The following is a 25,555-nucleotide window of genomic DNA, read 5'->3' as shown; positions in this document are numbered from 1 at the left end:
CGGCTCATCAGCTTGGCAGAGACAGAACACTCCGGAGGGTCCCCGGGCACCAGGAGCCGGGGCTGGGCTCCGCGCGGGGTCCCGGCGGCCAGAGCCCGGCCCCTGTCCCCGGCCGAGGGCGGCACGGCCCGGGCGACGCGAGAGGGGGCGAGGGCGGGGCGGGCTGCGCTGGGGAGCGGGCTCCGCTGGCCTCCAGGGCCGTCCCGTGCCCAAAGTTTCCGCGGCAGTTGCATAACTGCGGGCGGGGCGGCGCGGGGGCCGGGCCGGAGCCGCCGGGGCCGGGCCGGAGCCGCTGGCACTGCCCCCGTCCCGCCGCCGTCCCTGTCCCGCCGCTGCCCGGGGGCCGCCCCGCCCGCGCCGGGACACCGGCGGGGTCGCAGAGGCACCGTCCGCCCGCTCCGCTCCCGGAGGGCTCGCTCGCTCCGGAGGTCCTCGGAGGGGGGCCCGGCAGTGGGGCCGGCCCCGGCCACCGCCCGCCCCGGGACGGCTGCGCCCGCCGTCGGGCCGTCCGGGCGGACGATGAACCCCGCGGCCCCGCCGCCGGGACAGCAGGTAATCCACGTCACGCAGGACCTGGACACGGAGCTGGAGGCGCTCTTCAACGCGGTGATGAACCCCAGGCCCAGCTCCTGGCGGAAGAAGATCCTGCCCGAGTCCTTCTTCAGGGAGCCCGACTCGGGCTCGCACTCGCGGCAGTCGAGCACGGACTCGGGCGGGCCGCCGCCGCGCCTGCCGCCCGTGCACGTCCGCTCGCACTCCTCGCCCGCCTCGCTGCCCGGCGCGGGCGCGGCGCCGCAGCACGGCCACCTCCGGCAGCGCTCCTGCGATGTCACGGACGAGCGGCCGCTGCCGCCGGGCTGGGAGATGGCGCTCACGCAGACCGGGCAGCGCTACTTCCTCAAGTGAGTGCGGCGGGGGACCGGCGGGGTCCGGCCGGGCTCCGCAGGGGTTCGCGGGGCGCTTTGCCGGGCGGGAGCTGCGCGGCCAGGCGGCGGGGTGGCCTCCGGGTCCGGGGTGTGTAGGTGTGTGCGGCATTCCGGGCCGGGGGGGAAATCCCTTCCCGGTGGGAAGAGAGAGACGAGGGAGAGCCTGGGACGCTCCCGGAGCCCGGGCGAAGTCCTGCCGTACTTGTCGATACGGCATTTCTTTTCTGCTTGGCGACACGTCCAAATTCCGAAATTAATACTTTTGACAATAAGTTCAATAACAGTTATTCCAGGGAGTTTCTGGAGGGTGGGAGCAGAGCTGTGCGTGTCCGTGAGCTGCCGGAGGTGGAGGGGCTGTGGGTGGGTGAGAGCTGCCCGGCCCGGCTCAGGCCCTGCGGTGGCCCGAGCATCCCTGCCCGCGGGGATGGAGCCGCCTTGGTCTAGTGACAGGGCTCGAGAAGTGTGGTGACACAACTGCCCATGTCTCTTCCGGCCAGTCATTTTAGCCGGACTGTTTTATGACAATTGACATTTGATCCAAAGCCGTTTAATAGGCCTGAAAATACATCATATCCGTAATAAGTGGTAAAGCAACAGTGCCTTATTTTGGTAGATTCTGTAAGTCAGCTACAGATTCATTGCAAACTAAGTCGCACTGCGTTCACTTGGTAAATAAGAGAAAATGTTTGCTAATGAAATAAAAGGTAAAACTGATTAAGCATCTAGCTGAGGATATTGAGGGAGTTAAACTGCCAGGGCTCCAGGCCATCATTTACTTGCTCTCTGCAGCCTTCTTGGTCAAAAGAGTAAAATCTTGAGTTCACATTGAGACATGTGTGGGTATTCAGCCTTCATAAATATCATACAGACAATGTGTGAGAGAAAAAAAGGGACAAAACTGTTTAGAAAAGTGAAAAAAAAGTAATAATTTAATTGTTTGTATGATGATTTTTTTTGCCTTGTGGGTTTGGAATCTCTAATGGATTACTCAAGAGCCCAGTCTCCAAATGACTCTGCAGAGTTTAGATTTTTTGCCTTTTGTCACACTCTGAGCTACCAGCAAAGCACATAAATAGCTTTCTGTAGGTCATTGTATATTGTTGATGACACTGTGCATATGTCCCAGGGCCCACACTTAGAAGTTTGTTATTAGAATGGTTTATCACCTAAATGAGAAGATCTCATGTCTCTACGTTTAGCATGTATTTTTCTCAATAGAACAAGCTGCAGATTAGTAGCTGACTGACAGAAGCACTGTAACAGACCATTGATAAATAATTATTCTTGCTAGGGTTTGGTCAGGGAGTGTTTTCAGATACCTCTGGCTAAAAATTGCATAATATAATCTTTGTCTGCTCTGTGTTTTTTGACTAATACCAAAATGAACTCATGTGGTTTCACCTTCCTGTCATGCATTTCTGACCTAGAGACAGAGTTTTCCAAGTTGATTTATTCTTGTTGCTTAGGCCAAAAATACAAGGCCTTTACTAAATAAAAAGCATGAGTAAAAACTCGAAGTGGTTTTAAATTTTTTTTCCAAATCCTGTCATCAGTAATACTCTGATTAACAGCATCCTTTTTAATACAAAATACAATATTCATTGTGCATGTAATTTGTTACCTAAATTAATATTTGTTTTGTTTCCCCAGTTTTATCTGTCCAATAGAACTTCTCTCATTTATATAAAATTAATTGGAATAATGCATGTCTTTATACCTTTAATGTATTTGTTATACTCCAATGCTTTGGGGACTAATATTTAGCTATAAAATGAATTCCCATATGAATTACAGTATTTTACAAATGTAAAAATGGTCTTCAGGTGAAAATACAATTTAGGCTTGATTACAGAAAGCAGCATTTAAAGCTGTGTGCAATAAAATAATAGAGTCAGGTGGTACGCTAAAAATCATGTTCTATCAAACTAGGCATACAAGGTTACATTTCCCTATATTCAAGGAAAAAAAAAAACAAAAACAAACCCATCCAGTGCTTTCCAGCATAACGGTAAAGATTTGTTTCTTGACATTAGCAAAAAAAAATTGAGAAACCAACCAAAAATCAATAGCCAAATCAGGTCCTATTAAAGCCTTTACTATCTGTTGGAGTGTAGAATGCAATTTGTTGTATTAACCCACATTTTCAATTATTATTTAACAGAAGTACCAGTGTGAGTTTCAATGAAGAGTGAGCTAACCTTGTTGACAGGGAGCCAGCTAGAACTTGAAGCAGTTGCACTTCTGCATGTCAGTTCCTGCAGAAATTTTCTGGCTGTGACTGGAAGAAACATAAGTAGCCTGGGGACCACTCCACCCTGTAATTAAATACCAAACTGCACAAGTGGGGGCTGGAAAACAGGCTAATGAACACACACTTGCAGCAATGTTATCTAAAGCATTTTTCTGTGTGAGCATGTGTGGAAAAAAATGTAAGCGTGATTTATTTGTGATAAAAAGCATTTCTGTAGAGACAGGCCGACTGCCTGCTCCTATGCCTGTGAGTGGGGAATGTCAGTTGTATATTGATCTCCACGCTGGGCTGTGTGTACGTATTCTGTAAAAGGAATGTTTCAAGTATTACTTTTACCAGTTTGGGTTTAGGTGGTCCAGCCTCATTTTTCAAATGAATACTGAGGGTTTCATACTTTCTCAGTGTGTGTAGAGAGCTTCTTGGTCAGACTCTTATAAACAGATTTGTGAAGTTTTTGCCACTGTTATCTTTATCACTGTTATTTTTAAAATGTTACAGTAAACATTTGCCATACCAGGACATATTTGCCAGTAAGTTCTGGTTGGGGATAAGGAGCCTAGTTACTTACAATATTTCATTTACTCAGAATGTTCAGATTTTTTCTTACTGGTTTCTGCTGGAATTAGAGCTTGATTTAACACATCATCAGTTTTATATAACTGTGTTCAGCAGGACAGCAGATGAGTAATGTAAATAATATAAATACTAGAAAAAGTACTACAAATACAATGGAAAACTTTTTTCCTGAGAATGACAAAACAAATAGTACTAAGACAGCAGAACTGTTGAAGTGATTTTCTAATACGGTCTTTCCTTGAAAAGTGTTTGTGTTCATTCTGTAGAGACTTGTTATTTTACACTGGTGTTGTGCTTGCTTCATCATAGAGAAACTTTTCCATCTTGAGAATGTGGTTACACATCTGGGAATGGGGGAGGAGATGGATAGTGTTTGAAGAGTTCTGGGAAGAATGTGGACGGCACTAAGCCCTTTGTCCTACCTGTCTGCGCTGCTGTCGCACAGGTGTGACCACAGCCACACCTGGCTGTGATGGGTCCTGCAGTGGGGGCTCATGTGGCTTTGGCTCTCCTTGGTGCTTAGAGAAGAGTGCTGCAAGGCAAGAGGCCCTGCATCCCTGCTGGCTTTGGTGTCAGGCAGTAGAGAGAGATTTCACAGATTCGTGTGGATTTTGAAGCATTTAGTCCACACCTTAAGGGAGGTTTTTTTGTTCCTTGTTCCCAGTGGTTATTCCTATGCCAGCATCCCTTTATTAAAAATAAATCATAACATGCTAGACAGTTCCAAGATGTAATACTGCCAATGGCTTTTATCCTAAATTGTCAAGTGCATTAAAGAGTTCTTAAAAGGCAGGAACAATGTGATATACCACTGAAGTTTAATTGTCAGAAATTCAACTATAGCTCACATTTATAACTCACTTTAAAGTTACTTAGGAAGTTCTGAGATTGGAATGCACCCATCAAAATTAAATTTTCAAGCTGTAATTGACAAGCATTAGGGGTCTGTCTGATTGCTCCTTAAGTGCTGATTTAATGATGATGATCTTGGAGTTTCACTTAAAAAACTGCCAAGGATCCGTGAGTTACTCTTTCTTCTCTGAATTCGGCAGTAGAAACAGCTACAGAGTCTCTGATGAAGGCTGATATTTGTTCACTTTCTGGTCCAAGATGGTCTTTCCATGATGAACAGACTAATTTTTTCAGAATCTAAAAATCATGTCATCAGTGCTGCTTAAAAGAATTTGGTGGTTAATGTGGAGCTTAATAAAATCTGAGGACAGAATTAGATATGATCCACTTCCCTCTCCTCTTGAGTTTTCTGAGTTAGGATACAAGCTACATTTTAGATTGGACTGTAAAGCATCAGTGAAGAAAGCTTCAAGCAAGACTGCACTGACCCTAAAAATATTTACAAGCAGGGTTTCCTTCGAGGAAATATTTAAGAAACTTTTTGTAAAGGGCCCTGTAGAAACAGAATCTGATTTTTACTGTATGCATTTCTAAATTACTTGAGGAATCAGTAGTAACTGTCCTGTACAAACAACTGAGATGATGTAGAATTTGATATATTGGACTTATGTACACTTTTAAGATAATAAATTAATAATGTGCATGTGGAATTACTGGTTTAATAAAATTTATCTTAAGTTAGTCCTTTAGTTGTAGTGTTAAACCCAAAGTGCTGGAGTATTTGTGCTTTAATGGATGATAACTGTCATGCATTCATCTCATTAGATGAGCTGAAAATATGATTGCTTTATGCATTCATGATTAGGAAATAGTGTCAATTAGCATATTCTTAGAAAGACATCTGTAGAATTGATACAGGTGTTAGTTAGAATGCTGTCATGAAAACCAGACATTTTTTATGAAACCATCTGAAATGGTTTTCTCTTTATTAATGGTTTGGGTTGTGCAAAGAAAGAAAATGAATAGTAAATTTATTTTTATCATGTTTGTGAGCTGATGTAGCCAACATCTAAAAGCTTTTCTGCTTGACCATCCTTACTCCGTAGTTAGTAAATGACAGTGTGGAGAGCTGTCTGCTTCTGGAGGTTATGGATTTGTTCAATTTTGAACAGGTTTGACGACAGAGAATCTGTAAAGTCCTTCTGTCCAGCTTTTTGCTGTTGACTCCTTCAAATAATGTTGGAAGAGTCAGTGGTTGGCTTTGGCTTGTTTCCTTTTGGATGCTTTGGCTGAAGTTGAAAATTCTGTCTTTTTGATGTTGGGGCCTATTACAGGACAAGAGCTTCTTTGTAACAAACTCGTGCTCAGAGGCCTTGCTTGATTGACAGATACAAATTGTACCAAAGCAATTAAATCCAAAGGAAATGTTATGTGGGCTGAATTTCAGCATACAGACTTGTGGCGTTTTCCCTCTTCATTTAGGGAGAGAAAGAGGTCAGCATGATGTAGGGTGGAGGTATTTGGGGTTTGGTTGTTTGTGGATCTTTTTCTTTTCTGTTATTAACTCAAGTCCAGACCTAGAGAAGTCTTCAAGAAGGGAAAACTTGGGAACACTGCACTGACCTGCAGTTTTCCCTACCTATGACTATTTTAAAGGCAGATGTGATGGAAGCTGCACTGCAGAGACAGATACAGCTGTGCTAAGAGAATTGAGCAGAATGTATTGTGTTAAAACTGAAATAATTGCTTAGAGTGTCACCAGAAAATAATCCAGTGTAAAGGGAGATGTCAGAGAGGAGTTGGCTGCTCCCGTATCCTCATGGTTCACAGAATGTGCATCGGCAGTCACAGCACAAACACAGCAGAGCTGCAAATTGGGACACAGCTTTTCCTGCAGTGACTTGTTTCTCTGATCATGTCTGCTGACCCCTCACTGTTTGCATGGTCAGAATGCTCCTTTTTATTTATTAGGTATTGATCTGTCCCTGATAATTTTTGGATGCATTATTCTGACAGTCTTGCAGGTTTGAGAGTAGCAGGATGCTTTCATGGTACATTTGAGTTTTTTCTTGTACCACAAGCAATCATTTTTCCTACCTGTGATCAGTTTTTCCTGTCTGTCTACTGTTTTTTTAAATAAGTGTTCTATGTTCCTGGTTTTCAGTGATGGATTGGTGAGCAAAGGTGTAAGCATTACAAAATGCAGTAACAGTCCTCAGTCATGCAGTTCTTGAAGTTATGTTAAAGTATCTTGTTTCCAAAACCAGAAGTAGTGTTGGAACTGTGAGCCTTAAATTTTGTGGGGGCTTTTAAAGAAGTTCTCAAAACTTCTTGACTGATATATTTTCTTAGTTTTCCCTGGCACTGTGGAGCCCCTGAGTTCTGCAGCATCCGAGCAGAAGGAAGTGGGAGTCATTGGGAAGCTGACCCAGGCTGAAGGAAACAGCAGCACGGTTCCTGTTGTGCTGTCGTGTGCGTCTCGTTGGAAATCACATAAATTCTCTGTGCCTTCTTTTCTGGGCTTCATTTCAGCATCTGTTCCTGTCCGTGAAAAATCTTCTGTGTATTGAAACAGGCAGCATACAGTAATAAACCTTAAATATTGCTTCATGGAAGTTGTTTGTTACAATGCAAGCTTGTGTTCCCTTTTGTGTTCCCATGGATCAGCTCAGACTTTAATCACCAAAATATCATAGGCAGTTGCTGGTGCTTCCTGATTGATTGCTGCCAGCAACAGGAGTTCAAAATCCTTGAAAAGAATACAGATTGCTCTTTAAATATACTTCTGCTGCAGCTTGTTTACAAAAGCTAACTATAGTTTGTACAAACTACAGCAATTCTCCAAACACTTTTGGAGACAGAACACACAGAGGAATATGCAAGCAAGACACCTTACCCAGCTGGAGTCTGTTAGATTTTCAGACCGTATTTCCAATGGTCTCTTCACCTGATAAAATCATCTGGCCTATGTGGGTTGTAGGTCGCCTTTTTAAAAAAAGAATGAAAGAAAAAAGAACAAAACTGAACTGTTTGGTCTTGTTTGTTTGCCTAAGCAGCAATTTCCAATTCATGTGCATTCCAATAGTGCATTTCCAATTTCATGTTTTTCTCATTCTATGGTGTCTGTTTAAACAGAAATGTAAGTGCTTTTGCTTCAGAGATTGGGAAAAATATTTTTTGCAAATGAAGCAAAATGAATGATGAAAAGAAATTACTCCTGTTACTTAAAATGTAATTTCTAAAGGTATAAAACAAGCTGGGTCGTATCAGCACATGTCAAAACTGAGGGTTTGATGTGAATGAAGTTAATGTGAAAATTCTGGAGGCCGTTGTCATTTTGAGTAAATGTGTGTCTCTACAGCCTACAGCTCTCACTGAGATGGCAGCCTGGGCAGCAGGAGGGGTGCAGTGATGCCAGTGGTTCTCGCCATCCCTTCACAGGGGGTGTACCTGCTATACCTGCTATATGCAGAGGGTACACCTGCCCTAATGCTTTGACTGCCATTCCTTTGGTGAAGGCTTTTCCAATCTTGGGATGGTTATTTTCACAGGTGCTACTATCACTGTCTCTTAGCCCTGATATTACCAATAGTACGTTATAATATTAGATAAAGCTTAATTTTTATTAGACGTGGTGGAGGGCTCTTCTTCTTTATTCATGTTTTATAGTTGGTATTTTGATTTTTGTCTGTCACTGGAAGACTTTATAGAAAATCAATGAAATTGTGCTGTTGCAAGACAGCAGACAATGTAAAACTTAATAACTAGAGTAAATGAGATTTCTAGGGAGACTGTTTACAACTTACTGAGAGGGCAGCAGTAAGTCATTGATATTTAAAAGAAATTAAGGTTTTGTTACAGATTCAGCAGTGAGACTAGTCAGTAAAGGTATGTATGTTTTTAAACATACTTTTCCAAAGCGAGGAGAGATCCTGGTTTGAGATTTGTAACTTTATAAAAACCTAAGCAATTTTAGTCCCTAAGTCGTAAATGAAAAAACAGTTCTTGGTATTAACCATGCTAATGCTCACCCAAATATATGAAGAAATATTATTTTAAGCAGCCATCTGCACTGTCTGGATAATTCACATTTTTTGTTTGTTTTCTTTCTGTGGTAGCCTTTCTTTGAGGACAAAGGGAAGGTCTAACTTTGATTCCATAAACTCTGTGGAGTTACATGTCTTGTGAATTATTTGGCAAATTTGCCATGATGTTCCATTGCCAAACATCTGGATGAAGTGTCCTGCTGCCATGGCAGGTCCCGGTTTTGTATTGCAGCTTGGAAATGAGTGAACAATCTGGGGCAACAGAAGTGGTTTCAGGTGCTGTATATTCCAGAAAGCAATTCCTGTGTTGATTCTCTTGTCAAATAATTGCCCAGACTTAGGCATTGGATTGATCCTGGTGTTCATGCTGTATATTTATGGTCAAATACTGCTCAAAACATTGCTTAAATTTTGAGGTTTTCACATGGTCTTTTTTTAGCAATTATGACAGATCTTTCTTGTAGCAAAGAGTTGGACAATAAAGGGTGAAAGAGAAGCATAAGTTTGCAGATAAAACTGAGATGCAGTTAAGACACAGGAGCACTGTCAGTTTTCATTTTTTGCTACTTTTCCTGCAGATACAGACATATGTTTGCCTTTATTTTGTGGTACTGTCTGGTTTGCTTTACTAAAAGCATGCCTTCTACTGAGGATATTGTCTCATGAACATTTCCTTTTTCTGTCAGGATGGCTTCTACTAGAACAATATTTTCAGTGGTCTTTTTTTATCTTAGAGAAACAAATGTGTGATTCATTTTTCTAGAAAAACAGGAAGCTGTGAGGTAGACAGATTGGAAAAGAAATGCATACTGTTACTTAAAATGTAATTTCTGAAGCTATAAAGCAAACTGGAAGCAACTCTTTGTTAGATTCTTAGGGGATATTTTACTGTTTTTCTCCTGTTATCTGAACCTCATGTGAAGAACAATTTAAGATAATCTTGTTTAAAAAAACCCAAGCCCAAAAAACATCTACTGCTATGAAAATTTCAGATGAAAGCAGCTTCAACACAGCAGGAGTTACTGTGAAAGCATGCAGCCTCTGCACCTTTCAGAGGGATGTTTTCTGTGCTCATGTCCACTTTGCTCCACTGCCTCCAATACAGATTTTGACCACAATTAAGTACTTTTCGAAGTGAAAGAAAAGAGCAAATGGGGAGATTGAAGTTGGGAGTTCTTTTTGGCATGTATGAGGCTGAGATTGTTTAAAAATGGAATTACATGATTAATGGATAAAATGTTCCAATTAATTGTAATAGACTGAAAGCCCCACGTATTCATAATCGGGGAACTAAGCATGCCTCTTTTTTTGTTGTTTGTTTGGGCTTTTTTTGTTTGTTTGGGCTTCTTTGGGGTTTTGTTTGGTTGGGTTTTTGCTATAGAGATGATTATCATTCTCAGCTTTGCATGCAGATCTGTTATTATGACCTTCCTGGGTGCTGGAAATACCCCCAGGTTTTGCACCTGTAAAAAGCAGAATGACTGCACGTTGAAAGGGAAGTGGAGCACTGAGAATGCCATACCACAGTAATCACTGCAGTAGGATTATGGTTCTAAGTACGTGGAATCCCAAGTAATAACTCAGTGGCAAGGTGTTGATGCTGTGCTTATCACTGTGCCAGTCCTGACCTTGCTGTGAATAATCTGCTCCTCCATCCCAGTACCTTTGTTACTGTTCTCCCTGGGGGCTGTAGCCTTTACTGTTGCAGAAAATACAAAAATTAGAAATTATTGAAAAATTATTCCCTTAGCACAAGCACCGTGAAAACTAAAAGATTCATTCTCCATATTTTAATACCCATGACAGAAGGAATGCATCCTACAGAAAACACAAGCTAAAAGACTTCTGTTATTCTTGCACTTTTGTACACTGACAGATGGGAGATGATCTTCCTCCGAACTGCAATGAAATAGCTCTGTTGAAAATATGTGAAGTTCAGTTTTGGCTTCTGCAGATAAGTAAAATACTGTGTGGAAAGATTATCTTTATTTATCTTTATTTATCTAATATTGACTATATTTATAAGGCATCTGCAAAGCGCAGAACCATCAGCAATGCCTCTGTCTTATTTGGTGTTCTTTTCTTGATGACTGTACTGGGAACAGCAGAGAAGAATCAAAGGCTGAACTGAATTTCCTCTTGGGACCATATGGGAAGAACAGATCACTGCAAGAATTCCACCTGATGCAGACCTGAGTGTTTCCTGGCTGTGTTGGGCAGGTGCCTGTTGCAGCTTGTGTTTTAGGGACTGGCAGAGGGGAAATATTTTCTACTCATTCAGTTCTTCCAGCATTTTTATCAAAAAGAGAAGTTGCAAAAGCATTTCACTGTTGGGTCCTTGAGACAAAATTGAGTCAGTTTTTAAAGTTTAATTTGTATATGACATTTTACATAAACCGCGGCTTTTAAAATAATTATTTAATGTTAACCTCTGAGAGTTTGCAGTTTACAATTGCATTATTTCTTTGAGACATTTGAATAACAATTCTTTGATAGTGTAATTCCACATGGCATATGCAAGAGTCTTGACCTGCAAGATCATCTCTGCTAGGCCTAAATAAATTTTGTAAATTCTTCCCTTTGCTGAGGGATTCTTTACTGAATTGTCACTTTAAAAAATGTTTATTTCAGTTTAAAATCCTAATACGATCACCTTATTGTAAAGCATTTAAATACAAGTATTTCAAAATCCAGATACAAAGTTTACTGATTTGTAATTTTTAATTCTAAGGCATTTTGGATTTTACAGGGAAAAGTTTTGCTTTCATGAATATTAAAGAAGAAATAGACAATGCAAACCATATGTAGAGCTATTAAATTGTGTAGTGATTTGATTTGAAAGAAAGATCACAGGCTTGAAGTTTTCTTGCAAAAAAGTTACGAAAAAAGTGCCTCCATGTTTTATTGCAGCCTACATGCACAAAATAGGCAATTTTTCACACTTGGATGTGAGGAGTTTTGTGTTTAGTTCATGTGTTTGGAATGCTTTTTTTAAAAAAGTGAACTGTAATGAAGATCAACAGTAAACATTTTAAAGAAGCATAAGCAGTTGATGACAACACAGGTTTTTAATATATTTTGTAATGGATTGTTATTCCAATGCAAAAATATTTGGACTGTATTTTAGCATATTGGTTTCCAGTGGTTGCAATAGGACTGTGGGCAGCTGATCAGCATTGCATTCCAGTCCTTTGCTGTGTGATGATGGAGTACAACATTTGGTCTCTATTGCCATACTTAATTTTTGCTCTTGGTAAGTCAGGAACTTTTAATACTAACCGTAATCTGGAGCTGGTTGAATCTGGCTGAGTCCCAGAGGTGGTTATTTGGGAGATGCTAAGTGAGTGGAATATTATTTTTCGTTATAAGGGACTTACAGGATCTTTATAGAACTGTTAATGAAATTGGTGGATATAAGCCATTATTTTTCCTTAGTTCTGAGAGTCACCTTTAACATATCCATTCCTTTGTATCACATGTCAAAACAATCAAAATAATAGCTTTTTTTGTTGACATGACATTTGTAATTGGTGGAATGTCTAGACCGTGTCTTAGTCTCTTAATCTGTTATTAAGATAATTGTACTTTCACTTCATGCTTATTATTTAAAGTAATCTAAAGCAAGAGGATGATCACTTTAAACATAGATGAAGCATACATAGTTGTTCTTCAGTTTACACAGCTGGTTTAGCCTTTCTTCCCTGTATGAGGCCAAACCTCTGATATTTGGGTTAGTGGTGCCATGTAAGGGCTGCAAATTTAAATCTGGGGCTGATAAATGACATACCTCCTGCTGCTTGATTTGGTCCAATTTTTAGTTCCCTATGCAACTTTTATTTTGACCTCTTTTTATTTTGACAGGATTTAGTCAGTAAGGACTGACAGACAGAGCCTTCCATGAAAACAACAAGTAAACAGTATCTTAGGTATTGGAAAATACTGTGGCATTGGAAATAACGAAAACCAAACTGGGTATAGTAGCTGAACCAATTGGATGAGTAAGGTGAGAGCAGATTTTAAGGGAAATGTAGAAGATAATTTCCCCTGAGTCCCAACTCAGTTGTATTCGAAAATAAAGACTGTGATTTTACTTTGGCTGATGTAAGCTGAACTGAAAATTAAAACAAAGGATGATTGCTCCTACTACTCAGGTAATAATCCGATTGCTTTCATTATTCTGAATTATGAAACTATCAACATATCATTAAATTTTACAAGCTATATTTTTTAATAGGACTCCTTTATTACTCTCCCCTGGACTCAGTATACCAATAAAACATCACAGATACTCGTTAAGGCGAGAGAACACCTCGCAGGTCATATCTTAATTTGCATTGTCACGGAGTTTCTTTTGCCTCCTAGTGGTTTATTTTTGGTCAGAGGCTCATTTTCACTGACTGTTTGACTTTGGATATTACAAAGTCTTTGGCTGCTCTTGAAAAACCATAAGTGATTTTAAGGCTTTGAATAATAAAAAAACACAGTCCAGCAAAATATTGACGATGTGAAATTGTAAAGGAGGGCAGACTACTGGATTTGTGCTTGGAGAGGAGGAGGCTGAGGCTGGTCCTGTCTGTGAGCTCTTCCTGGGGGAGCAGGCAGAGGGGCTGGGCGCTTCAGCCCATCTCCTGGCTGTGTTGGGGAAGCTCGGACTGAACACAGGCTAAAGCTCTTCACCAAGGGAACACTCAGACACTGGAACAAGCTCCCCAGGGAAGTGGCCCCAAGCCCATTGCTGGTCAAAAAGGGTTTGGGTGACTCTTAGATAGCTGGTTTAACTTTTAGGTTAACCTGTGTGGAGTCTGGAGTTGGACTTTATAGTCCTCATGGGTCCCTTCCAGCTCAGGACAGTATATGTTTTTATTAAATAATTTTGCATTTATTTAATAAGAAGTCCAGTTGAAATACAGAGGGACTGTTTTTCAGATAAGAAGCTGGTCTGAAATATTTCATTCCTACTAGATTTTAAAAAACAGATTTTAGGTACCAGATTTTAAATGGTGTATTAGGAAATTTTACAGTACTTAGGACACTGGCTTTTAAATTACATTTTTCAGTGAGTGTCAGCATTTTTTGTAGCTATGATGCAACATTTTAGTCTTAAAAAATGTCACACCTTTTCTAAGCGTAGCTAATGTTTTTCTCCAACCCCTCCATATATACTCACATGTCCCACACTACTCCCCAGTCAAAACTGTATTTGTTAGCCAGGTTGAATGTCTAGGCTAAGCATTGTCTGATCAGTCACTCTCTTGCATTCCTAAATAAATAGATTTAGGGAGTGCATCTGACTTGCTAATAATATGTGTAATTTGTGCGGCCTCCATTTGATGGCATTATTCCTTTTGAAGATGGCACGGTGTATTCCTGTGACGTGCCCATCTTGTCATACCAGTAATCCTTACAGAGACGTGTTCCTTGCACTCCATTGGAATTCAGTAAGATGCACCTACATTGCTAAATAACTGGTGTTTTTATGCATTATTCTGAGCTTAAGGGAAGCCTTGCATGTCTGTGTTTTTACTTCAACCTTAAAAAGATTTCTTTTCAAATAGACTGTGTTTGGTTGGAATATTACTGCAGTGTCAGAAATTACGGAAATCCCTTTTGTTCAGCTGGATCTTACTTGAAATTCTGGCCTCATTTTGAAATTCTCATGACAGAGAGCACCAGTGCAGAGCTGTCACTGTAAGCTCAGGTCAACTCTCAGCTTTGAGACATCGTTTCTTAATTTTGGGAATGTTTTCTTTGAGAAAAGACTTGGTCTTTTAACCAGCTCCTGCTTTTCGTCTGTTTTTCATGGCAAATGATCACATTTCCCAGCCATTTGCAAACAGTGACTGTCTGGCAGGATTTCCTGGATACACATTAGTTTTGAGATTGTAAAAGGTCAACTTTCTGAACTCTGGCGATTAGAGTGTGGTTATTTGTCCTGCCTTTTCTTCCATGGGAACTGATCAGTTCATATGGAAGGTAGAAATAATGTCCAAGAAAAATTCATCTGCTTGCTAATCACCTCCACCATGAATCATAAAGAAAAAAATAATCCAAGTAGGACATCTCCTGCCCTTTGTGTGCTAAAACTTTCTCAACAGCTGGAACCAATATGTTTGGAGTCAGAGTTTTGTAAGAAGCTTCTGAAAAAGTTATTCATAACCTGCTCCCATTCTTGTCTATGAGAGTGAGGTGCTGAGGCCCTGGCAGCGCACAACTCGTAAGTTGGAGTTGTGTGAACAGAGGCCAGTGGATAACTAGTGCTGACTGTGAAAAGAACCATTTCTTTTAGACCTTGTTTTGGTTTGTTTTGTTAATATTTGAAGCTGACCTTCAAAATCAAGAGGGTAATAAAAACAGGTAAACCAACAGATGTTTATAAAAATGTGGCCAGTTTTAATTTGTTTCTTGTGACTCAGCTGGAAGAAGTGATGGGATTTTTCTCATGTGCATGTGCCATGTAAGAGATTGAAGCCATGGAAATTTTTCCATGTCGTGAGGGAACTCTCTAAATAGGTAGTAGGGAATAGTAGAGAAGATGCTGATGTTGATAAAAGACAGGGTTTTGTCATTACTTGCATAGAATCCATCAGATGTTTCTTCAGGCCCTGAAAGTGAGGACTGTGTTTGACTACAAGAAGTCCTAATGGATTTCTTAATCTTATAGGAAAGAGGAAAGAGCCATGCTCCACATCCCTTAGCTCCAGCAGCAGAGTTTGGGTTTTGCTTTCCTTTTCCTCACCTTCTGAGGAATTACAAAGAGGGCAACATTCTGTTCTACCTTTTGTCTGTTTAAGAATTATGTATCTCCTGAATTGTCTGTTTTCTTTACTGTAGTCTCAGTAGTAATTAAATGGTCCAAATGGAGGAAGTAAGATAAGTCCTGCTGCATTCAAGGTCATGGTTGTCTCAGCATTCATTTAAGTGAAGCAGATTTTCTCCTATTGAATTTTTCTTACAGAGGAAATGCCAAAGGCATCCTGATAGCTGCTTTCTCCACCCCTGGTGTCTGGAGCCTTTTTTCTTCTATATGAATGAGATCTGCAAGCTTTGGATTTGTAGGGTTGGGGCTGGAGGGGAGCAACAAGCAGCTTTGTTGGTTGTTTTTTAGGTAAGTGTGGATTCTCTCCACCTCTGGTGTCTGCAAGAATGTCACCAGTGCCACTGACTTGCAAGTGGGTCAGTAGAGACCTGTGTGGAGGGGTTTTTAGACCTTGCAGAAATGCTTGTGAGTACAATTCCGCCGAGTAATCATATGTTCATGTCCTTATGTACATAACTGCACATGATAAAAGAAATTTGTAGTGTTTATTTAACTTTAAACACGTAAGTATGAAACAATGGTTCTTACAATTCTGTAATTAATCTGTGCCATATAACACTTGAAAGGATAGCAGGACCAAAAACCAGAATTTGTGGTTGGATATAAATAGAAGTGTGATGCATTGAATCGTGGGCAAGTGAATAAAACTTCAGTGTTTACAGGTACCAGTCACAAAGTTGTTCCTGATGATATTTCAATAACAAATTATTTTCTAAAATACTGAGAGATTTGAGTGGCTTGATATTTTAAATAATTCTATCTACCTCATAAGCACTATAGAAGTAGATAAATATAGATCCAAAGTAATTTTATTAATCTAAATAGTTATGTCTTTGATATATTGAATGAAATCGGTTGCTTAAACATTATTTTTAGTTGGTTATGTTGTAACTAAATCACAGGAGAAAATGCTTTTGCATTTGCTCTTTGGCAGAATAAAGTCCTATTTACAAGATGTAAATCTTGGTTAGGGATTTGGGTCACAGAGGGAAAAAAATTAGTATCTAGTTTGACTCTGCGTGTCTGTTGTGCTGTAGCTACTGGCATGCATATTAAAATATAAATATTGCTGTCTGTGAAGTTCAGAGAACAGAAGTTATTTTGACCTTTTTGGAGCTTAATAAATGTACTGACCTGAAAGCTGAGGTTGTGAAAATGATCTCTGACTGCGAGCTGCAGTACCAGGAACTGCTTTGCACAAATGTGTGTATTTTGAGCCAGTGTTCTGTTTCTAGTGAGGGAGGATTGTCTGTTTGGGAAAGCTGTTCCTCAAACCAATATGTGTTATTGTTTGGAAATCCTGACCAAGCAGTTCAAAAGCTTGTCATAGGAAAAAGTTAGAACAACTGCTGTGCATTAGTGGAAAGAAATTCCAGAGACTGTGGCAATAATATTTTGTTGTCTTTTAAAGAAATGCTGTTCTCCGTATGATTTCAAAATTGGAAGGTAGGCAGGATTGCAGATGGGCCTACTTACAGAGTAGAAAATCGTTTTATTTCTGCAACAAAAACCTTTTACAGAAGTGTACTTGAATATATTGCAATGATCTGAAGCTCTTGGTGAGTTATTCTGCAAGTTACAAAGCAAAAACAGTGCATAATTGTTAGTTTAATAGTAAAATAGTGTCTTCTTGGTATTACGATAATTAATTCAACCCTCTAAATTCTCTGATTAAAAAAGCACCAGTACTAGGAAAAAATTCTTCCTTTTTTTTTTTTTTTTTTTCATATTGAACATGCCAAAATGCACAATGCCCTGGAAAGATTAATGGTGATTTTCTGACAGACTCAGAAATCAAAACATGAAATAAAAATCTAGATTACAGAGGAGAATTTGGGGACTAAATTCATACATTTCTGTACTTCCAGCCAGTGCAGTAAAATATAACATTAGGTATTTTTTCGATAACTTCAAAGGTATTTTGTGTCCTGTTTTGCTCTGGGTGGTTTTTCTATCCTAGCATCTGTTCTTGCCTGGGGAAGATTTTCAATGCGTCCTTATAAGGGAACTCTGTATAGTTAAGGGTGAGTTCGTGTTTATGTATTAATTTCTACTAGAATGCAGAATATGTTAAAGTAGTAACAGCTTGCCTAGAAATGCCACTTGGGTAGTCAAAGAGTGTTCATTAGGTTGGGCCACTTCTTCCATTCTTGTTACAAGTCAGTGCCAGTTTATATTATATGTATGCAGACCATGATTGTTCATGAATATGGTCCCTTTTGACATGACTTTTATATTGGTAAAATGAGGTATTCACAACAAGACCTGGTGACAGCCCTCCAGCTCAAGTAGAGGACAGATGGTTACCTTTCTTTCTATTACCTGTTCAACAATTTCAGAAGCTGCATGCATCTGAAAATGTTGTGTATCTCTCACAAAAGAGTGCTTTGTCTTCAAATTGGTACGTTTTCCCTTAAATAAAAGAAACATGGTTTTAATAAAATCATTAATGTTCCTTTAAATATGAGTGCTACAGGCACTCATTAAGTAAACAAATGCATTAATGCTGTTATATGTTGTGTACGTTAAAAAACCGTAAGAATGTTCTATATAATAGCTTCATTCAGTACCTTTTTTTTCTTTCTCTCAAGAAATGGGATTTCATCCAAATTCTAAAGGTTAAGTTGTCGATAGAACTCAAAGGGTGTTTTGTATCCATTTGTATAACTAGTTTGATTTTTTTAAGGCCTCCATGTACGCCAACAATGGAATCAGTCAGTTACAGGGGAGCTTAGCAGGACATTCTCAAAGTTCTCTTCACAGCAAATTATGCTGAAACTAATTCAGGAAAAGAGCAATTCTCTTCACTGAAGGAGTTACTTAGCATAGAGTAATAAATATTCAAATACAGATGTAATGTTCCAGCTTCAAGATCAGAGATGATGATGAACATGCAGAAGGAGAACAAAGTCCATGGTTCAATCAGTTTAATAATTACATTGTGGCCACTTGTAAAAACTTCATGTAATTTTCATGAAATATTATCAGTGTCTGAAAAAGCAAGTGCCATGAATTTTATTAGCTCAACTTGTGAGCTGGAGTACTGCAGAGCATCTCTTGAACTCCCATGGCAACAAGTGGCTGAACTATTGAATATTATTAGTTTCTGCACTCGAAAGGAAAGTGATTGAGAAACACTGGATTTTATATTTATGTGCTTTCAGTGATGTAATGAATGATATATTCTCGTTCTTTCCAGCTGTTTAACACTGTCCCAGCCATTTCACAGCTGAAGTCCTGGCTGCAGGGCACTGTTGAGAGCAGTGGCCTGGCTCTGTCCTCCTCTTTCCAAAATCTTCTCCATTTTCTTCGCACGTGGCTGCAGGCTCAGGCAGATCAATCTGTCAATCTGGCTGAAACAACCAGCAAGATTTGTTTCTGCAAGTTCAGCAAGTTGACTGAGGTGTCCATCCTTATCATCCTGGCACCACAGGCAGTTGGCAGGAGCAGCTGCCCTGTGGCACTGCTGTGACCATGGAGCAGGCTGCCTGCCCGTGGGCTGGAATACCGTCCACCGGCGTTCAGCTGGGACTTTCAACTGCCTCACGCATCATTTGTGATTTAGAATGCAGAAAAGTGGAAGAGACTTTAAACCTGGTTTTATTTGTAACAGCCCAAGTGCCCTTTGGTCTGCCCCAGACATTTGGAAACCTCAGGAAACCTCAACATGTTGAGGCACCTGTGCTAAATAGCAGAAAATATGCTGTAGCTATCTGATTCTCCCATCTCAAAGTACTGTCCCATGAAAGGAGCATCTTACCCATTTGTCAAGTTGTATCTTCACAAAGCAACTTAGAGAAAGGCCCTAATCCTTCACCTTCTTTTCATCTGTTTTAGTGCTTCCTGGGAAAAAATGTAGATTTTTATCTCCGTATAATTGAATGAAGGGGTGTATGTATTTGAAAGTAAGACACGCCCTCCATCCTGCACTAACACCCCCCCATGCCTCCCTGTGATTCGTAATGTGCACATACTTATAGTGGTAGCTGAAGTCACAGGAAGCCTTTGTTTTGAACACAAAAGCAGTACATATTTTGTAGATGCAGGGACTAGATGTTTTGTGGCATCCCCAGCCAGTCCTCCCACCAGTTCCAACAGCTGCCATAAGCTGCTGTGAAGAACCGCTTAATTATAGCACTTTCTTGATCCTCTTGATCCCCTTCAGAGATTCGTGGCCCTACCCTTGGCCAAACTCATCACCTAAAGGCAAGGCTCTCATGGAGGTGTGCCAGTGGCACCACTGCTGCTGCCATCCCGAGGGAGGAGGTGGTGTTTCCGTGATGAGCAGTGGGTTTGGAGGACTCTAAACGTCCTGATAGATGTAACTGCTGCTGGTAAGCATCTAGCCCAGTTCAGTAATGCAGTGTCATATATACACACAAATTCCATTGGTTTCTGTGAGAATGGGTCATGTGCACGTGGGGTAATTGTTTCTAAAGCTAAAAATCATTCCCATTCGGATCTTGCGTTTTTCTCACCTGTGACTGTAAGACATAAAGATCACATAAAAAAGAATATTAGAGCTAAGGTTTTTTAAGAAGTAGATGATACTAGACTTTTACAGAGCCCAGTATTCTGTGAGTTTGTACACAGTTAGCCTTTTGCTGCTGCATCCTGCATGATGGTGGTTACTGGAATAGTGTGGGGCTTGGCTCTGACTGTAGTTTTACCAGAAATTGCACTGCAGTACCCTGAGCAAGCTCAGACAATAGACTCAATTCTTGTGTCCCTGAGGTAATTTTCTTAGATTTTAAAAACCTTCCCGTCTGTGTAAAGGTGTATGTGCCACATCACACAGTGTCAGAGCAGTGTGAATGGCCTCTGACTTCCAGTACACTTTCTTTCTGTGCTGTTTTTGTTTACAGGGAGCAGAGGGACAGAGAGAAGGTTGGGCAATGCTCTGGCTCTGCTCCAGGAGATGTAAACAGATTTCCCAATGTTTGGCTTTGGATGGCTGGAGGTGCTCCAAGGCAGTGTGAGTGTGGCTCCCTCGGAGGGGCTTCTGAGTCAGAGGTGAGGTCTGTGCTGTGCTGAGTCACCAGCTTCCCACTGGCAGCAGCTTCACTTTGATGTGGCTCAGTCCTAAAATCCACACTCCGTCCCTTTGTTCAAGCCCTGATAAAGTACCCCAAAAACCTTGACACTGTTAGTCAAACTCTGTGTTTGTGTTGTTTCAGGTGATAGTGCATTTACAGAATAATCAGTTTGTCTTTCTCAGCTCCTCTACAAACTTTTTAGATGAGTTGCTCTGAATTTCCTAATTTAAAAAAAAAGGTCTGAAAATAGACCCCACTGAGATACATTGGTCGCTGGAGTGAGTACAAGCAGAAGGAGAATTGGTGTCCCTCGTGCTGCTGGTTTAAACTCCCTGAGATGTCTCAGCACGGCTGCAGTGCGAGTCAGGGATTAGAGCATTGCTTGTAACAAAGCAGCAGCACAAATTCAGAGGAGCACTGGCATTTCAAAGCAAGAGGCTGACACCCAAACAGGAGGCATTTAGCAAAAGCCCCAGGTGCAACAGGTGGAACAGAATCCCGAAGTCCAAGTAAAATACTCAGCTGTTCAGATCTGAGCTTGGGTTTAATTTTTCTTTAATGAGGGTCCACTGTTGGGATATAATTTGTCACTTGCTGAACTGGAGCATTGCAGGACTTTAAGGGTGGGAATGCCATGATCTGAGCAGGCTGGAGAAGCAGTTATGTAATAAAGATTTACAATGAGGGCAGAAGAAAGTGTTTTAGTCCTAGAGAGAAGCAATGGTGAATGGTTTCGTTGTGAATAATAACAAACAAATACTCTAGAAGCTGCGAAGGAAGGAAGGGACTCAGCAGTTTGAGGCTGAGTAACATTCATGTAAAAGTGTGATCTTCATTTGAGAATTTTACATTACATGCAAAATATTAGGAGAAGAAAATAGCTACAGACTACATAAAGATGCCACATTTTTCTGTGCTTTAAAAAATGGTCAAGATTCTTTTTCACTTCTTGTAATTCACACTGGTTTTGGTAATACCTGAGGTGTACATCACAATATAGACTGAAACTTGGTTGTGAAATTGGTCTGGTGATCAGATGAGTGTGGAGTGGTGACAGCAGTGGTGGCCATGCCACTGGGGTCTGCAAAAGCAGTGGCAAGTTTAAGATGGAGCTCAGTAAAGGTTTTAGATTGTTCTTCTATGGAAGTTGGATCTAATTGTATTTCCAGACACAGAATGTTTAAATTTTTATGCCTCTTGATGTGTTGTTCTTAAAGACTTACCTCTTTGTAACAAACAATTGATAGAGGAGAACCCACTCAAGGACAGACAGTAACCTGGTTACTTGGTTGGGCTTGGAGCCAGGCAATCCCTTAAAATATTCCAGACTATTGATTGCTTTAACATACTTCCTTTTTCTTTTCTTGTTTCAAATAGAATTACATGCTCATCCTTAAAATGCTTGTCCTGTTAAGATTCTTACAAAACAGATGCATTTCAGTGTAAACTTTCAGTTGCAACAAAACCATAGTTCTTTTCACCAATGAATTTTGTGGCCAAAAGTATTTTACAGTGATCATTGTTATAGTTACCTCACTGTAAAATTTATGTGGATTTGTGCATGACTCCATTGTTTTCAGGATAATACATGTATATGAGAGTTTGCATGCTGAAATGGTAGGTGTGTTGTTAACTAGATTGCAATACAAACTCTTAGTGCCTTTACAAAGAAATTGGTGATTACACATGAGTCATGAGGCTGTAATCTGCCTGGTTTGGAAGTGGGAATATTGCTGGTATTCTTGGAGACATACAGAAAGCCTCGTTTTCACAGTGTGGAAAGCAACAAGGCAGTTGGATTTGGCAAGACAAACACTTGTCTTTTCAACACGCAGCAGAATTACTATTGCTGAGTGAGGAATGGCCATATATTGAGTATGTAGAAAAAGAACTGGTAGGACAAGAGTAAACAACTTTTGGACAATTAAATAATCTGAAGATGAGTGTATATTATAGATTTTCACTATGACAACAGAATTTACCAATTGTTCAAGTAAAATTAATTACTGAACAGTGAAGCAAAGCAAATTAGAACTGCAGGGGGAGAAGATTAGAAGAAAAAGTAAACAACCAGATGATAGATAATTTCAAGTGGGTGAAGGTGAGATGACAAGGGCAGACATGGAATTAGAAAAACAAATAGGACTTTCATGGCATTGTGCTTAACTTTTTATATAATATGCCAGGTATTTTATGTTAAGCTTGTATATTTTCTTTCTCAGTCACATAGAAAAAATTACAACATGGCAAGATCCTCGAAAACCCATGAACCAGCCGCTGAATCACGTTGGCCACCACGCTGCAGCCATGTCCCCGCCGGCGCCACAGAGGTCCATGGCAATGTCTCAGCCAAATCTCAGTGAGTACTGGAGGGCATCTCTCTGGTGAAAACCCAGAAGAGATAGGAGAGACACCTCCTGATTTGTTTGTCAAAGTGAATTTTGGTTCAAGAAAGTAGCTCTGATTCTGCAATCAGACCTAACAGTATGTTCTCTCCTTCATTTACCTAATTTTCCCCTCTGTAGATTTGGCAGCAAGTGAATTTGCACTGTTTGAGGTGAAGTTCTAACATCTCAGGTTCTATTTCAGAGACTCCCTGGCTTTTTGGTGTAGTGTTAGACATATAAAAATAAGTTCTGTCTGTGCTTTTCTGAGGTGGTATAAACCCCTCACAAACCCCCCATATCATGTCCAAACTGTTGGATAACCTGTCCATGGTTAGCTGTGTTCAGGTCAGAAGGTATAGCTGGTTTGCTTGTTAGTTTGTTTATGGTCGTGGGGCTTTTGCATAGTGAGGTTCTGCACTGAAAGCAACTTGGAAACTACTAAAAAAGTTGACTTTGCAGTATGAATTAGCTGCAAAATTTTTATAACTGCTGTGGTTCTCTTGCTGTTTCTGTTTAGCACTTCAAGTGTAAATTTAATTATCAACTTGCATCAGTCTGATATTGCCAGATTTAAGTCTTAGTGAAAATAAAGCTATGAAGACTCTAAAATTTTAAAGAAAATTTGTAAACTGAAGAAAACATTTTCACATATAATTGAGAGTTACAAATAGTCCCTAGCCTTTCACTTTTGAAGACTAAACTTTTCTACTACTCAAAAAGATGAGAACAGGTGAGCTTACAGGCTCAAGATTACAAAACTGTGTCAAAAAGCAGACTTAAAAACACATAGCAGATTCTTGTTCTGGTTAATTTATGGTAAAGTGATCTCATGATTTCTTGATTGTTCACTTGCAGTGTGGTTCATGAGTGCTGTCTCTTCACATGGCAAGAAAATGCTGAACATTTGTCTGCTAATGAGCACCAATAGACGTAGTGCAATATTTACTTTTGTCTTTATAAGCAACACCTAGGCTGACTTCTGAGGTAATAACCTTCAGTTCTTTTTTTCTACCTTTGTCTGCCTTGCTTGCATATAGGCAGTAAGAGTGTTGGTTATGTTACAAGATTTAGTGGGCAGGAGCAAACCATAATGTGAGAGTGGATATCTGCAGAAGAAACCTGAATAAAATCTGAAAGGTTAGGGTATCTGGAGTGTCACAGCACATGGTAAAAGTACCAATTGCTCTGCTCTGGCTTCAAACCACAGCTGCGTGTGGGTCAGGCTGTTTTTAGCAGTGCTGGAATGGCCAAGGGGTAAGAATAGGACAGCAGGGTTTTTGTTCATACCAACTCCTCCGCTTATGTTAACATCTGTTATATTGTCCCTAGTTAAAAATCAGTGGTGCCATAAATCAGGAGAGTGTACAGAACGTTTTTTCCCTCAGTTTATTAGTGGAAGTGAATGAAAGCCAAATTCTGGACTAAAACACATGTATTGAATTTTAGGGGAGGGTCTTTCTTGAGATTCAAAGGATTAGAAATAAAAGCCTATACCAAATGGAAAGCCTGTTCTTGAAGGTATTTCATGTGCTCAGTAAGGGTATTTCCACAGACTTCAAAATCCGCCCCGTTAAATACAGTCTGTATTTCATTCAGTGCCCTTCATCTATATATATATACATGTATGATGAGCTTCTACTTTTTGTGCAGGTATATATGCAGTTCCTGGCATAGTGATTCAGATGTGTGCTTGAATTTCCCACTAGAAATAGTGTCAAAATCTACATAGTGTCCATATTTATTTAATCAATCCAGAAAACATTCCATCAATATGTCTTGGTAAACTTTTGATGGCTTTCAAAGACACACTAAATGTGGCACTGTTTTATTTGAAAAAATACCTTATAATATTTAATCTAGAAACTGTATGTATATGCATGTATATACACATAGAGAAATTGCATGGAAAGATTGCAGTAATGTGCACAGAACACTGCAGCCTCTGAATACTTCACATGGCACTTTAAAATACATGTGACTGTCGTTTCCAGTACTAAAGGAGAATGTCTCTATTTTTAAATTGCTGTAGCCAAAAGGAAGGGCCTTTCTCCTGCTCTGTGCTGGCAGCAGGGTGACTGCTCAGCATTCCTGGGTCTGCTCCCCTCTGCAGTGAGCAGTGCTGGCCTGTGCCTGTGCCTGGGCTTGTGCCAACATCTCACAAACGTGAGAGGAGCACTGGGAACTGGATACCCAGCAATGCCACTCTTCTGGCCCTTACTTTGTGGTGGGGTTTTTTTGTTTGTTGGGTGGTGGTTTTTTTTGGGGCTCTTGTATTGTGTTTTTTTTTTTGTTTTTGGTGGTTTTTTGGTTTTTTTTTTTTTTTGTTTTTTGTTTTTTTTTTTTTTTTTTGTTTGGTCGGTTTTTTTGTTGGGCTTTTTTGTACTGTAGGAACGAAAAGTTTTTTGTTTGAAGATGTGCCACTTAAAAGAAAAAGATTCAAGTATTTCAGGTCTGCACACTGGTCTGCACTTCTAATTACTAACACATGAGTTTTCCTTGTACGTCTTATGAAAAGGAGGAAAATATGTTTTGTTTTGTGCAGCTTGATGCTTTTGTTTATAAACTCCTTGCAGCAGTATTTACTGGGAATTGTACAAAGGCAGTTACAAACATTTTATCAAAGCACAGTGTGACTAAGTGATGCCAAATCATAATATGCCTGCA

General features: G+C 40.3%; 1 protein-coding gene across 1 annotated transcript in view; it reads left to right on the top strand.

Moving 5' to 3' along the window:
• Window positions 1-423: 423 nt before the first annotated feature.
• The window catches only part of WWTR1 (WW domain containing transcription regulator 1), a 41,918-nt gene continuing 16,786 nt past the window's right edge, over window positions 424-25,555 (top strand). Inside the window, exons 1-2 of the mRNA XM_066325593.1 lie at window positions 424-902; window positions 22,727-22,863. Of these exons, the coding sequence (XP_066181690.1) occupies window positions 520-902; window positions 22,727-22,863 (520 nt within the window). The 5' untranslated portion in view covers window positions 424-519. The remainder of the gene's footprint in view (window positions 903-22,726; window positions 22,864-25,555) is intronic.

This window comes from Sylvia atricapilla, chromosome 10, assembly GCF_009819655.1.
Source record: "Sylvia atricapilla isolate bSylAtr1 chromosome 10, bSylAtr1.pri, whole genome shotgun sequence".
In the NCBI taxonomy this organism is placed as follows: domain Eukaryota; kingdom Metazoa; phylum Chordata; class Aves; order Passeriformes; family Sylviidae; genus Sylvia; species Sylvia atricapilla.
The sequence above is the reverse complement of the archived record's forward strand: the minus strand, read 5'-3'. Positions and strand labels throughout refer to the sequence as shown.